General features: G+C 35.9%; 1 protein-coding gene across 1 annotated transcript in view; it reads right to left on the bottom strand.

Moving 5' to 3' along the window:
- The window catches only part of nudt14 (nudix (nucleoside diphosphate linked moiety X)-type motif 14), a 78,671-nt gene extending 63,816 nt beyond the window's left edge, over positions 1 to 14,855 (bottom strand). Inside the window, exon 1 of the mRNA XM_056481175.1 lies at positions 14,620 to 14,855. Within this exon, the coding sequence (XP_056337150.1) occupies positions 14,620 to 14,700 (81 nt within the window). The 5' untranslated portion in view covers positions 14,701 to 14,855. The remainder of the gene's footprint in view (positions 1 to 14,619) is intronic.
- Between the last annotated feature and the right edge of the window lie 2,293 nt (positions 14,856 to 17,148).

Genomic DNA, 17,148 nt, shown 5'->3' with positions numbered 1-17,148 from the left:
TACCGAACGAAAATGATTTTTTCGATACTCGGTAGTTTCGAGACGGTTCGGTCGGTGCTTAAAAAGTATCGAACTCGATACCCAGCCCTACTTCTCAGATGGGATGGCAGGCCAAATCAAAGGCTACCATGGGCCAACTTTGGCCCACGGGCCCTAGTTAGAACATCTCTGGTTTAGGCCATTTCTGATAGCGTCCATTGTGCATGCTCTGTATTCAGTCTACAGTCATGCATATTTGACAATTGAGGCATGCGAATTTAACAATGTATCTTTACAAAACACAGAATACTACTGCAGTGCATACTACTGCCCTAGCATAAACAGTACAGAGTTTGTAGCCCATTTAGTGAAGATTTATCTAAATTAAGACAACAATTATTATCTGTAGGAGAATATTTTCAAAAATACAGACATATATTGTACAGGGTAGTCTAGTAAAAACATACTCTAACTGACCTTAGAGTCACAAGGGCATTTTTATGTTATCACTCATTTCCTGTTTAATGTTTTTTCCCCTATCATGGTGGTTGTGATACATTAAATATGACCTAAATATACACTACCATTGTAAGACTAACCATATAGTATTGCAAGTGGATGCAGTTAATATTACTCAGTAATTAATAGTAGTGTAACAGATCACAAATCCCACGGTTTGGATTATGCTACGGTTTTTGAGTAACGGATCGGACTATTTTCCGGATCAGCAATAAAAAAAGGGAGGAGACAAATGTCATTCGCTTTCCATTTATACAAAAATATCACTGCAAAAACCATTGGTTTCAACAAACAACTTAGAACCTGTAATTTTAAATAAAATTAAAAAAAAAATCTAGAAAGAAACAGCTGAAAACTAGGAAAATATTCAATGCCAAAAATTATCTTTACTGCTGTTGCTGATAATGCAAAATTTTGAAATCTAACATCTTGTACAACAGATCTTTTTTTTTTTTTCAATAAATGATTCAACAATTCAGAAACATGTTTCATTATAGGTGGATCATTTTTGAAAAACTATTCAGTGACGTAATTTTGATGGTTATTTGTCGCCACCGATTGGTCACATCCACCAGAGTCAAATTCAGCGTCAGCATCAAGGTTTGAATTGAGATAACAATCGTTTAATGTTTAATTGTGCAGCTTTACACTGAATGCATTAATGCAGGCTAAACAAACAGTGACAGAAAACGGCATTAATTAATAACCTAAGAAAGCATTTAGGTAGGTCCCACCACTACTTTTTCTGTCATTTATATTTTACAGGGAAGGCTAAATGCTTTCATATACGTTATTTAAATGATGCGGGAGACGATCTCTCTCTGCAATTGTTATAAATTTTATTTTAACCAACAAGTAAAAAAAAAGTTATTAATCTATGCATCACGTGTGTTCTGAACTGTGGGTTGCGATCCATACGCATTACGGATCAACTGTGAACCATTACACCCCTAGTAATTAAATATATAGTTACACAGTAAGTGTAATCACTTTGTGTTTTAAGAGCTTCAATTATTAGTAGGAATTTTATCTCAGTCTAAACAGCATTATAATACATCTTGAAAGGAGTAAATTAAACAAAAAGAGCCATGCCATGCACTCTAGAAGCTTTCACAAGGGAAAATAAGCATAAAAATCAACTCTAGCATGTAGAGAGAGCAGAGCAGCATGCATTATGTTCTTCAATATGGATTGATTTATGAACATTTCAAAGCAACACATCATTGTTCCTACGAACAATCTACAATCTCACAGGGAAATGATTTACAGGACATAAATACAATGCCCTGAAAACCTCCAGCCACAAGATTTGAAGCTTTGCCATGCAGTGGGAAAATGTTCTTGGGTGCAGTCACTTCCAGATTCTCACCAACATTCAAACCAACATCTGTATAAGAAAGGATGTCAACAGTGATATAGGGCCACGCAGTCTTGGGAAAGTGACAGTGTCCTTTCATCAGCTGTGTCACGGGTTTGGAAACAGTCGATAAGTAGTAAGCTACACTGTGACACACTTACCACGCAATGCAAGATGACAGGCCAGCCCAGGGCGACAAAGACTACTCAAGGCACAAGAGCCTTCTTTCTCTCTTCATCTCTTTGTGCTCTCATTGTTTTAGAGTGTCTCTGTAAAGCCGTCTACAGAGAGGTGGTCCACATAGAGGGTAAGGTTAATGGCTTTCATGGGAAGCGCACATTGGTCGCTCTCACCTTTTTCTTGCTCATTGGGCTCTAATGCATTCATTACCTCTCTTGCGCACATCTGCCTCACGTAAATCCCATTTCCTGTGTCTATTGAGTGCGCCCAGTGGCCTGGTGCTGGGGCGATGGCCGCCACACGTTTCCCATGGCCTCCTCACCCTTCTGCTCACTCCAGCGTCCCTGCCCCTATTGTTCCTCATCTGTTCTACCCCACCCAGTGCACACTGTTGTCTGCCCACCAACCCTTGCTTTAATCCAACACCCCTCCTCTCTGCAATACACTCTCCTTTGATACCCCCCTTCCCCAGCCAAGACCCCTGCTGTTAAAGCAGTAGCCTGGCAGCTGGAGCAGTTGACCATGTTGGCTCAGCTGCTGGTTCTCGGGACCTGAATGACTCTTGGCTCTGCAAGGGAACACAGAGAACCGGCTCAGGCTAAATTTCATTATCTAACTACTCTACTAATTAATTAAGGTTTAATCCACTGGAGGTGTCCAGCGGGAAGCATTGGATGATTAGTTTACCTAGAACCTACCATAACAGAATCTCATGTGTCAGGGAGCCATCAGCGCAGTAGGACTTGAAACTGGGTCTTATTTTCAGGTCACTGACTGGGAAGCATTTTAACCCTCCGTAGTTAAGTTTCCACCCACCCATTTTATGATCATTTTGGAAGATTGAATAAAAACTGCTTAATGGAAATGGCAAGATGTACATAAACATTGAAAATGTGCAACTGCCAAACACAGAAATAGAAAATCCTCTAGCAATTTGAACAAACTTCAACCTTTGTTTGTTTCAGACATTATTTTCTACTATTTGCAATATTAAATCCTGTATGGATCATATTTATATATTTGGCCAGTTTTAACAGCTCATTTTTAAGAGGCCACTTAGGGTTCATATTCCAAAGTCTCAAGTTTGAGTAAACATTTAATGTACATGGGCTTAATTCAATATAATAGTTCATTTTATGTGTTGACGGTAAATTGCATGCATGTTTTGTTTTTGTTTTGTCTTTCGTGCTGTCTCTGATATGTGCTTTGCCCTGCCCTGAGGATCGTGTTCATTGGCTAAGGAGGTTGTCATTCTCCATTGTGACACCTGAATATATGTCACTCAAAAAGACCGCCATAATCAACACCATTTCACCAATAGCTGGTGTGTGGTGAGCGCGCTGGTGCCGTTGTCCTGTGGCTGCCGTCGCACCATCCAAGTGGATGATGCACACTGGTCAAAGAACATAGATCACCAAGAGGCGACACTCTAGTGTGATTTGGGAAACAGACACTAGATGCCGCTAGTGTCACACGGTGGCCATTTTGGAATGAAAATTCCAATAGAACAACAGCATATTATAAGTCTGTAAAATAAACTATTAAAAGTGCTGATGATTGTGATAGTAAGTGTTAGTATTGTCCTCTTTCAGGTTGTATCTCAGCTTTAATGCGCTTTTTAAATAAATAAATAAAAAACAAAGCAGCTGCTTGCCATCGCAACAGCAATAAGTTCCAATGGACGGCCGATCACTTTCACTCCAGAATGGCGGAATCGCGGGGCTGTTGCTGGGCGCTGCTGTTGCAATGGAACGTTCTATTGAGTGTCGCCTCTTGGTCATTCTAAGCTCTTTGCACTGGTGGTGTTGTGGAGAGACTCCCCTCATGATTGTGAAGCGCTTTGGGTGTATGGCCATACACAATAAATGTGCTATTTAAATACACATTACATTACATTTACATTACAGTCTCCTGGGTGGAACGCATAATCTGGCATTTTACTCCGGTCTCTGTCCACTGACCTACACTACCGGTTTGGGGTCAGGTTTTTTATGCCTTTTTTTAAGGAAATTTCTGTTTATCATTTATTAAAAATTTTATTTAACATAAAAAAAAATTTTTTACATTGTTAAATATTTTTAGAAATTTAAATAACTGCTTTCTTATTATATGTAGTTTTAATTTAAATTATTACTCCAGTCATTACTGCTTTTATTACTATAACCATTAATACTACTACTACTACCACTACTACTAAATATAAAAATAATAATAATAATAATAATAAATATAACAGTGATTTTTGAAGGAATATGTGACTCAAAAATCACTGGAATAAATGATTAAATTAAATTATAAACTACTTTTGAAGAGATATTTTATAGTGCAATAACATTTTATAATTTTACAATTTGTACTGTATTTTTGATTAAATAAATGCAGCCTCAGTAAGCAGGAGAAGCTTATTTTAAAACATTTTAAAATCCAACTGACCCCAAACATTTGACCAGTGGTGTAAGTCTTGAGTTTTTGCTTTTGTATGTCCTCATCTAATGAGTGGTTATTGCCACTTCTGTAGTTTTGTTTTGATTAGATTGGACATGCTTATGCTTTCGGTTTGTTTTCTATTATTCTTTGGTTAGATAGTTTAGTGTGTATAGTTAGTTTTGTGTTATTTATTTCTTTGTTTTATTAACACTCTTGTCCTTTATTTTGATTAGTGATTAATTCTAATTTTCATATTTCCCTATTTTTCTACTAATTGTTAAATAGTTATATTTTTTCCTTCAACTTTTTTTGTTTTTCCTCTTTTCACCCATCAATGGTTACGATTTTACTAAGATGTTACACCTCATCCTATTTTTTTTATCTAACACAGTGGATTACAGTAAATTGTTGGGCTGTTTTGAAAAACTCACAGGTATGCAGGTTAAATATTGGAAGAAAATCCTATATATTGTTGTGTGAGGTTTTTTGTTTATGTGTGAAACAAACTGTCATGATAAATGTTTAGACAGTATTGTCTTCTTAAATTATCTCTGTATATTAAATACAATAAGCTCTGTATGCATATTAAATACAACCAGAGCAGCTGCTTTGCTTAAAGCAATAACCAAGGAAACAGTTTTACTCCTGCAGTCCTATACTGTACACACCACATCCTGAAACAGAATGAATTTGCATTTTTAACCCTCATGTCTACAGTTTTTATTTTTGTGCCTGTTTGTCAGAAGTCAGATTTTTTATCTTCTTAATCTAAAATTACAATCTACTTTAAATCACCAACAACCAAGATAATGTATGTTGCTCCTTTGTGTGGAGTAAGAATAAAGTGTCGTTGTTGCCTTTAATATAAAATGACTCCGTCTGTGACAAAGAAATAAACATTTTGCTCACATACTCTTTTTAGTTTTTGTTTTCCTAGTAAAAAATAAAATTAAATGAAATCAGTGTCAGAATCTGCCAATTAGCTATAAAAAAAATCTGTATCGACTGTGGAAAGTTATGTTGGTTAATCACTGCTTGAAGTATATGACACTGGAAACACAGCATGCTGAAATTACTACTACTACTAATTATTATTATTAGTAGTAGTAGTAGTAGTAGTCATTCATTCATTTTCTTTTCGGCTTAATCCCTTTATTAATCTGGGGTCGCCACAGCGGAATGAACCGCCAACTTATCCAGCATATGTTTTATGCAGCGGATGCCCTTCCAGCTGCAACCCATCACTGGGAAACACCCATACACACTCATTCACACACACATACACTACGGACAATTTAGCTTACCCAATTCACCAAAAGTCTTTGGACTTGTGGGGGAAACCGGAGCAACCGGAGGAAACCCATGCAAACACTGGGAGAACATGCAAAATCCACACAGAAATTCCAACTGACCAGCCGAGTCTCGAACCACCGATGGAGCTACCCACTGCGCCACCGTAATGCCAGTAGTAGTAGTATTAGTATTATTACTGCTACTATTACTACTACTACTACTACTAATTACTACTCAACTTGAACGAGTTCTGTGTTGCACTAGCTCTGTGAAGCACGTCCTTGACTTGATGCATTACACTGACACTATAATGTGTGTAGTTGCAGACATGCATCAAAGAGTACAAGAATTTGTGGTTAAAAAGTACATACAGTATGTTTTTTTCTTTTCAGAACATCACTGATGGTTTATTGACTTTTACTCCACTCCTCACTGGTAGCGCTGCTTGACTGCGTATGGAAGGAGAATGCGCTGCTTTTGGCACTGCCAGATCTGCATTCTGGCTTCAAATTAGTTGCTGACATTTTTGTCTGGATTTCCACGGGATGGGGGAAAAAAAAAAAATCACATTATCAAATCACATGATTGGGATTGGACTGGAAAAAATGTCAGCGGGAGAGGGCAAGAGCATAAACGGATAGTAACTTTATACATAAATATATATTTTATATAATAAAAAAACAGTACTTTAATGTTGAACTCAATTCTAGTTGCCCTGTCTCGCTTTCTGGGCACTCAAAGCACTTTACAGATTTGATGGGATCTTCTCAAACGACACCAGCTACTGTACTACTTTTAATTTCTGGGCAGTCTAAGGTAATCTAAAGTTTCTTATGATCTAAGAAAGCACTACACAAAGCATTACACACTGTTCATTGTTTAAGTAAAAAAAAAAAACATTTTATTCATGTAATAAAGGTGGGCCATGGGCTAGCTGAGATCTATGCTGTATTTGTTACTGACAGATTCAGAGCAAAATTAAAAAAAACTAATTTAAATTAAGTGGCTGGGATGGGGAGTAATTATTCTGGACGGGACAGGATTTTCCCACAGATTTTAGTGAGATTGTAATAGGATGAAATTTTTTTTGTGGGAGTGGTATATGGGAGAGATTTGAAAATCCACCCCTAAGTCAACCTCTTCTAGACCCAGTACCTCACTTAAAACAGGCAAAACAAGTGGAACAATATACTTTCACTTGCTACTGGTTCAGCTCTTTTAACCTGGAATTTTTTTTTTTACAAATCTCAGGGTGTCCACCGTATGTAATGTCAAGAGATTGACTCGATAAGGCAATGTAACTGTAAAATGCAAAGTGGTGTAAATAGTTGAATGCTGTCCATAGTTAATTGACCATGACCAAGTTGTTTCATTCATTCATTTTCTTTTAGCTTGGTCCCTTTATTCATCAAGAGTCACCACAGTGGAATGAACCACCAACTTGTCCAACATGTTTTACACAGCAGATGCCCTTCCAGCTGCAACCCAGTACTTGGAAACATCCATACACACTCATTCACACACATACACTACGGCCAATTTAGCTTATTCAATTCAATTAGCGCATATCTTTGGACTGTGAGGGAAACCGGAGCATCTGGAGGGAACCCACGCCAACACGGGGAGAACATGCAAACCCCACACAGAAATGCTAACTGGCCCAGAAGGGACTTGAACCAGTGTCTTTCTTGCTGTGAGGCAACAGTGCTGCTAACCACTAAGCCACCGTGTCGCCCCTGAACAAGTTGTTTTCAAGCAAAAGTGATATCGACAATTAATCATCTGCATCCCTCATAACAGTGCAGTAATTTCCATGTTTAACAACATTCTGATAATTACATCTTTCCAAAAGATTTTTAGTAATCTAAAATCCCATTAGCAGATTTGATGTACAGTAGAAACTTTTATTTTAGTTTCTGACACTGTAAAGACTGTAAGTGTATCCCCTACAGGATTATTTTTACCCAATCCTACCATACACATTGATAAATTAAATAAAACAAAGCCCTATTGGAGAATCTTCAAAAGGGGTGGTGGCAAGGTGAGATGAGAGCAAGGTGGTGGCAATATTTAAAAGTATAGGTGGTGAAATAGATTGGCAGCAACTGTCTCTTGCTACATGGCAGCAGGGCTGTGTGGGTGGCAAAGCGCTGTGACTCAGTGATGCGGCTGGTGCTGAAAATTCAACTTCCTTCAGAGAGGCAAAGGTTGGAGGTGTGGGTGCATGGATTGCACTTATCTTTAGTTGTACCTGAAAAGGTGTCTGTTGTTTTCTGACCTGCACTTTAAAGCACTCACTTTTAATGCATTTAAGATCTCCTACGATCAGTTCATAATGGAAAAGCAAGACAATTAAGGCCTAATTATTCTTTTATACTAGCCTGAACAGGACTTCATATGCTTGCAGTCCTGACAACACTTTGCAATTATTAGCGTGAATTACATCAATGAACTGACTGACCTAAACTCTTTTATTCTCTCTAATGGACACAGTATTTCTAACATAGGGCAAATTTATTCAAATCTCTTGCATTATTATGACCCACCACACAGCATCAGTTTCATAGCAGAATTGTTGCATTTTATAACAAATAGACAGAAAAAGTCTTCCAGTATGAGACTTAGGATGAGTAAACTGACTGCTAATTTGAACCTTTTGGGTAACACACTGTTAACAATTTCCTGTAAAATCTACAGTAACTTACTGGCAGCAGTTCACAAGTAACTTACTGTAAATCTATTACAGCAAGCATACTGTATATACATTTACAGCACCATATCGCATAACTGTACTGTACTACAGTAAAATACACTTCATTCAAATTTATTACAGTTAAATACTGTGTAATTTACAAAAATAGTGCAACCCTAAACTAAAGTCTTTAATCACCATAATCACAATTATTCTATTATGAATCTAACCTCAGGCTGGATGACATGGCAAAAATTTATATCATGATATATTTCTTAATTTCGATCGATACAATATAATTCCGATATCTATCTGGACAATATTAAAAAGACAGGAAAAAACTGCCAAGAACGCACACAATAGATGTCTGTACCTACACATGTCTGCAAACTAAATTTGCAGTCTTTAATACCTCCAGGCTCTTTTAAAATTTTAATGAAATTTTAAACCACATAAAATAAAATGAAAATAAAAATGAATTTTATTCACTTTTTATTTGTATTTAGCTTTTACAAACAGATGAGTATATTCATAGTTCTGGTTGCTTTTCATCTTGAACGTCCTTTAAGGGTTCTATCTGTCTATTCATATATATATATATATATATATATATATATATATATATATATTCATATATATATATATATATATATATATATATATATATATATATATATATATATTCATATATATATATATATATATATATATATATATATATATATATATATATATATATATATATATATATATATATATATATATATATATATATATATATATATATATATATATATATATATATATATATAGACTAATATTTTATATAACACATTTTCATTATTTAACAGATGTAATACCTCTATTAATCACATTCTTTCTATTTCATAAGCTTTGCAATAACCAGATTCCTGATAAATATGTTTGTGAATTTTGTTTTGTAAGTTTGCTCGAGTGCTATACCAGCATGCAGCGAGTTTGTGTGTGCGAATGTTTATATGTATGTTGGTGCATGCATTCATCATGTTTATATGCATATGCAAAAGTTTCATGTTTTGAACATAGTATAGGTTTATATGCGAGTAATTTATAGGTGTATATGCACGTGTTGATAAGCGAAGTTTGATTTAAATCCTACACGGCACCTCATAGGCATCTGTGTTTGCTTCATCAAACTTGTATGATGCCTCAGTATGTTTTATCAGGTGGAAGAGATTTGATGAGATTAGATTTTGCAGAGCACCGAAATTATAAGTTTATCGGAACATTAAAAGCTGAACCACTTCCACACCTCTGCATTAGTCTTTCCTCTCATCAACTAATTCGTCTGCATTCTTATTTATGGAAGTTTGTTTATTCACATCTGTATTCAGGGCTCTAATTTTTAAACCCATTTTCGTTTTTTAATATAAATTTGCATATATATATATATATATATGCAAAGTTATATCGAAATACCGGAAATGGGTTTAAAAATCATATCACTGTTATTGAAAAAAAATCTATAGCGATAAATTGATATTTAATTATTGTCCAGCCCTAATCTAACCAAATTTTTATATACAGGGTACTCCTTGGTAAAGCCATCATAGAAATCACACAAAATTATTCAAGGGTGCTTTCACATCTGTGGTTTGTTTCATTTGGTCTGCACCAAGGGCAACAAATGATACATTGTAGCCGTTTTTTGGGTCCTTTACACACCATACTGATTGCTTTGGTCTGAACCAGTTGAAAAGAACCAAAATGCAGTCATGTGACAAAATCCACATCACTCACTGGCCAGATGTTATTGAACGCATTTCCTAAACTATTTTTCAATTGGTCAGAATTACATGCGGGAAAATGCTAATGGAACTCCCGCAAGTAAACAAATCGGCAGACACAAAATGTCGCTTTTTACTATGGAGGAACGACTGAGCTGGCTGATTGTCTCCCTGGTCATAGTATACTATATCGTTTGTATACGTCACTTTAGACAAACTATAAATTTTAAGAATGAAGCGTGGCTGCGACTAGAAATCAATGTTTTAATGCATTGCAAATGGCTAAGGTGCATTGAAAGTCACTTCAGGAGGAGGCGTGAATTAATTTAGCTAAACTACGACATGGTCATCTTCCGGAAATATTACCAACGATCCATCAGGTAATGTTTTTCCCTCTCTGTCTCTGTTTAAAACTAATGGTAAAGTGCTGTCAACAAATATTTTTCACACTATGGCAGCTGGATTAGTCCCGCAGCACTTTTTGCGGTTGGGTCTGTTTTAGTTCGGATCATGTTCTCACCACAAACAAAGCACTCCAGGGTTCGTTTGAAAGTGTACCTAGACCACCTCTTCAAGGTTTTGGTGCAATTGCTACATTCACACCTGCCAAAACGAACCATATTAAGAGGGAAAACGAACTCTAGTGCAATTCAAACGAACTAAACACCCTAACATGCTTTTTTTTTTTTTTTCAAATCAAGTAAGCCTCTGAGCAAGACCTGGCCAACAAGTGGTTGTGTTTTAAATCTAAGCTACAAGATTTAAGTTGTGTGCTACCCAAAAAGAAACATGAAAGACCTTGAAAACCCCTGCCCTCGCATTAAGGGACTTAGTGACAAACGCATGAGAATCTGGCCAGAAAGCACCATGCATTCCATCCATGCCCGCACAGAGCAGAGGATGTGGATGACTAAGACTCCTCTTGCAACAGAGTGAGGTGGACTGAGGGTCTTCTAGTCAAACTACAGCAGGAAGAAGTATTACTACACTACAAAAAATGCAACACACAGCTTGAGAAGAACAATCAAAGAGGAAACACCCACAGGTGCCCGCAAAAAAACACAAAACAAAGGAATTAAGGCATGCCAGTACAACAGAAGGAAAAATGACGTCAACATAGGAAAACACTATGGATGTGTTGACGTATTTGCCACCACTGTTCCACAGAAAAGGATAGGAATGAATGCCAAAAATCAGTCAGTACCAACATGTTAAAAGATTAAGCCATACCCCAAAGCTATTTGAATAGAAGGTCTACAGATGTGTTGGCATGGGCCTTTTGCTACCACTCTGTAGCTGTAAAGAGGTAAGAAAAGGTATGCAATGCCAAAACAAAAGATAAATATCAAAGCAACAAATTATATTGGGTAAAATAAGCCATTCAAAGTACCTAAAACATTATTTAATTTTTTTATTGTGCACACAAAACAACCTCATAGTGAAGCACTAACATCCTTCGGTATGATTCATATTGTATTTGCAGTGTCTATGCTGGGTGTTGTTTAATGTGCAAAGGAACTTTAACATCCAAAACGAAACTGTGTGTTGCACTGAAAAAACTATTTATATGTGTTGAATTTAAAAACAAATTAAATTTAGTAATGTTCAAATTAATTTGTTTATATTAATTCAGCCCAAATAAATTGTTTACAACCACTTAACTAATAAAATTTTGTAAATCCAAATGATCATCTTTGAATCTTTTTTTAGTGTGGGCTGATGTTTTACTGCATTTGAGTACAAGTGATAGTAATTTTTTATATCCCTTTACAACTTGCAAGTACCTTATAAAAAGTGTGGGAGTCAAAAACAGCACCAAAAACACTTTTAAAACATAATGTGCAATTCTAAGGTCTATTCAACCAAACGACTCAAAAAAACATTAACTAGTATAGGGATGATTGCAAGCACCTGATCAGTTGGTGCTGCTGCACAATGCTAAACTAAACCTTGAGAAATGTTAAATGTTCAACGTTTACCAACATTCTGCTATATTAATTGCATAATTACACAATTAATTGCATAATTTTTATGAAAATACACCAATGAATTACAATGTTTATTAATGCATTATTAAAATATAAATAGTTAACATTAGTTAGTGCTCTGTGAGTTAACTAACTTTAACAAACATTAATCATTCATTCATTTATTTTATTTTCGGCTTAGTCCCTTTATTAATCCACAGCGGAATGAACCGCCAACTTATCCAGCATGGATACGCAGCGGATGCCCTTCCAGCTGCAATTCATCTCTGGGAAAACAAATATTAATAAATACTGTAATAAAGTTAATTGTTTGTTCATGGTATTAAATAATGCATTAACTAACTTTACTAATCTAACCTTATCGATTTAAAACCTAATTTAATCAAATTAAATCTAAAACCAAAGCTGTGTCACTGCCAGGGCATTTGGTGATAATTAAGTCATCATTGCATCAGTGGTGCATAACTGCCACAAACCAGCGCAATTCACCTCAGTCGAATCTTTTAGGCAAGTACTGTATAACAAAGATGTGAAGCATCTTCCTCAAAGAATTGAAGCTGTTATAGATGGAAAGGGTTGTCCACCTCCATATTTAATCCTACAAATTAAGATTAGGATGTCATTAAAGGTGCAGCATGTAAGATTGATCCAAATGGCTAAACAAAGTATTGTAGTCCAAAATCAAAACACTTTTTCACCATGTCCCACCTCCGAACACAGGATGCCAGATTGAAGTCAAGAGTGACTGTACCTGACTATTGAGCCTACACTGTAACTAAATAAAACAACATGCAATAAAAGGAACCTTTTTCATGTTAAAAAGTGTTTTTGTAATAACCATGACCTGAAATTTCTATTTTAGAAATAATTTCTAGCCCTATTCTTTATGGCTAAAAAAACAGCTACCATGACAATGATCTAAAACTACCATGACAATGATCACCTCAGGTACTGATTATGTCATTTAATTGATGTTATTGCTACCAATGTGGGTTTGAATACTATTTTACATGACATGTATAGCCATAATGAAAAAAGCCACATGTAGTTTACCTCGGATTTTAAAATTAAAATAAACATATATCACTTAGCTTGAAAATGTATGTTAAACCTGCGCCTCAGTGCAAACCAACAAATATGAGTCAAATATCAGTGCTAAAATGTAATTGGATAAACTGGCAGAGGGCAAGTTATAGAGGCCAAATAGACAGACACTCTGCAATTTATAATGGAGAATAAACGACATTTAGTATTGTTTTTTCAGATAAACAAGTGTTACCTCAGCATGTTTCTAAAATATCGGCAAACTTATGCTTTAGAGGAGTCAAAAACTTACATTCAGCTTGTTTAATGGATCGTCTGATAGACATGGCTTTCAAGCATTCCAGTGTTCGTGTATAAGCAACATAGCAACTGTCGTAGTAACCGATTTACTATGGTTCCTAAAAAATGATTGAGGCTAGTGCATGAATTGGAAACATTAATCAAAACTCACTGGACCTACCTGTGCATTTTTAAATAAATAATATTAATAATTTCAACAACAGACTATCAAATAAATAGACAAACAGACAGACAGCACATGTTGTATGGCCAAAAATACACTTTACGGCTAAAAAAGATTTTTTTTAAGGCCAAATGTCATTAGAATATTAAGTAGAGATCATGTTCCATGAACATATTTTGTAAATGAACTGCCCTAAATACAGCTAATACAATCTTTGACTGTCACTGTCCCACAAGTTAAAATCTTTGCATATATTTAATAAAATAAATCAAATTGAAGTGAACTTGAAATTATCTTGACAAACTAGATATTGTACAATATAATAATCATGTGTCATAAAAGTTCAAAAGCCTTGAAATAACCCCCTGTAATACTCCAGTGTTTATTCAATGAGTGCCATATAAAGGGTTAAGGGGATGAACTACTAAAATCACATATAGAATTACTAGTTTTGGTGAATAGAGAGAGACAGATAGATATCATTATGGATCATAATAACTTAGCTTGTGTGCTAATGTGTAAATATCAGGATAGTGTATCATTACTTTGCAGCAGCAACAGCTGTGCAATATTGTGTGCATCAGGCTTTTAATAAAGCCTTTGTATTGCAGCTGTGCTGCTTTTAATGTAAAGCATGTGCTCGAGGGAAAGTGGCTGCCTGCCTTCCTGTCTATAGCTAAATAGCATCTTGCTAGTTAAGCTAAGATCACAAAACACGATATCAGCAACATATTCTTTTCAATACATCGTTTGTCATCCTGATGTTATGGTCATGGTGAAACATCAGACGCAATGTTGGTCGATAAAAGCAATGACAGAATGAATGGGGGTTGGGCTGCTGACAGCAAAATGATGAGGTGTGACCGCATCACTGACAGATGATAACGTGCGATGAAACTATAGCGACTCACCTGGTTATAATGCACCCTAAACGGTCTCAGATAGTTCGAGCTGGTGCACGGAACCACCTGAATGTTATTGATCTGCTCCATGGCTTTGACAAAGCTGCCCACGGGTACTTCTCACCACAGATGGCAGAGCCGCAGACTACTGGAGAATGAGGGAAATGTCTACGGAAGCCTGGGAAGGGCAGAATAAGAGCGCTATTCGTCTTTGCGTTGTAGTAATGTTCTACAGAGATGACTCTGCGACGCAGAAAACCGCCAGTCAGCGGTAGTTGCGGGTGGATGAGGTCATTCGCTTTCTCAGTTGATTTAAGGTTAAATGACGGACTCTGTCGCCTCAGCACGTCCCCTTTCAAGCTTTACAGCGCGCGCGCCTGACGCGCGAATGCAGGTATGCTTGACTCGTGCTGGACTTTCCTCAGATTTAGCGCCAACTTTAGGGAGCGCGCGATTTTGTAAATAAACCGCCAAAAGTCCTACATTTAGTAACTTTCTGTAAATCTTTACAGAGACGTTAAGGTCTAGTGAATTATTAATTTTATCCAGCATCTTCTTCGACAGGATAAATGTATTATCATAATTAGTTGTTGTTGTGTTATTATAAAATGACAGTTGATCAATATATATATATATATATATATATATATATATATATATATATATATATATATATATATATATATATATATATATATATATATATATTTAACTCTTCTGAGGGTAAAACATTGGTAATGCGTTCCCTGAAAATGAGTGTGTGTGTTTGTGTGTGTGTGTGTGTGTGTGTGTGCATATAAGCACAATAACTTAAAACGGAATTAGTTCACATCCATATGTGGTTTAAATATTTAAACACATCCTAGCATAACAAACTTTGTGTATTTAATCGTTGCTGTTTCAATGCTATATTAAAAAAAGCATCAACATGCAAAAATCTTTGTAGCCTACTTTTATACTTTGCAGTATTGCATTTCAAACTCAGCCTTTCTGTCTGGCAACTTACATGTTTCATCCTCATTTTCTGTTTTTTACCCCACAAAACACTCCACAATGGAAAAGTAAATCTTTATGCTTATCTGATTCCCTTAAAGCAGTAGTGATCTGTGAGGAACCGTCTAAACATATGGTTTCAATGTAGTTTAGAGAAAACAGAAGGATGTATTTGACATTGACATTTTAAGAATCCCTAAGGTAAGCTTTAATCATCAGGATGGGTGCAGGTTTCTTATCTGACCTCATCCCTCTGCTAACGTCTCATACAAACCAGCTGAAGAAGCTTATCCCCTCTTCATAGAGACATCTTTACATATAATTCTTTTGCTTGAATAGTTAAGTCTTAGTAAACAGTGACATATGAGGACGCAACTCTGAAGGACACTTAAGGTATGTTTAAAATGGTCCAGCTGTATGTTTAAACTGTTTACAACAGTGTCTTGAGAGATGGGGATGTTGGTGAGTTACCTTTTTTTTTACAAGCACTGAAAGTGCAAAACTGTCACCTCTATATGTAGGGTGACAATTTTCTCTGTGAATACAGCTTTCACACATAGAAATGACATCATCTAGTCTGTTGTCATTGACATAATGTCTCTTGATGGCTTGACAAGATTTTACAGACAGCTGAAATTGATCTATGTGGTAATTACAAAAAGCAAGACAATCAGGCACATCTACAGTCAAGGTCACCCACATAAAGGCATAAAACTGCATTGCAATTTCTCAATTATTTTTCACATTCCATTATATACAGTATGTTGTTTTTTTCACACCAAAGTTCTTTGGGATTGAGAATACTTTCACCAACATCATGTTGACAGATTAGTTCATTAAAATTACACTGTGTATAGTTAGATAGATAGTTGATATGTAGATTATATTTGAGACTATAAAATACATACGTGTGAGACTATAGTTTTCATTTATTCAAATGTGTGTTAGCTGCACGGTGGCGCAGTGGGTAGCACAATCACCTCACAGCAAGAAGGTCACTGGTTCGAACTTCGGCTGGGTCTGTTGACGTTTCTGTGTGGAGTTTGCATGTGCCCCGTGTTTGCGTAGGTTTCCTCCGTGTGCTCCGGTTTCCCCCAAAGACATGTGGTATAGGTGAATTGGGTAAGCTAAACTATCCGTAGTGAGTGAATGGGTTGCAGCTGGAAGGGCATCTGCTGCGTAAAACATATGCTTGATAAATTGGCAGTTCATCCTGCTGTGGTGACCTCAGAATAATAAAGGGACTAAACCGAAAAAGAAAATAAACGGATAAATATGTGTTTTCTGGTGAAATTCAATGAAAGGTGCTCTTAATAGGTTTGTATTTAGGAATGTCCGCTGTATCTGATTTTCCATTACTGTTTTAGTTTCACGATATGCTATGCAAGACTATAACTTAAAATAACAATAAAAAATGATAAATACATGACTTTTAACTTTTAGTCAAATATTAGTTTTCATCCAAAATATACAATAATGTGGCATGAATTTATAACATCTGATTTTAAATAGAAATATTTTTCTTCCCATATGTTCAGAAATATC

The sequence above is a fragment of the Danio aesculapii genome, chromosome 20 (genome assembly GCF_903798145.1).
Source record: "Danio aesculapii chromosome 20, fDanAes4.1, whole genome shotgun sequence".
In the NCBI taxonomy this organism is placed as follows: Eukaryota; Metazoa; Chordata; class Actinopteri; order Cypriniformes; family Danionidae; genus Danio; species Danio aesculapii.
Note: the sequence above shows the minus strand (reverse complement) of the source record. Positions and strands in the feature narration are given on the sequence as shown.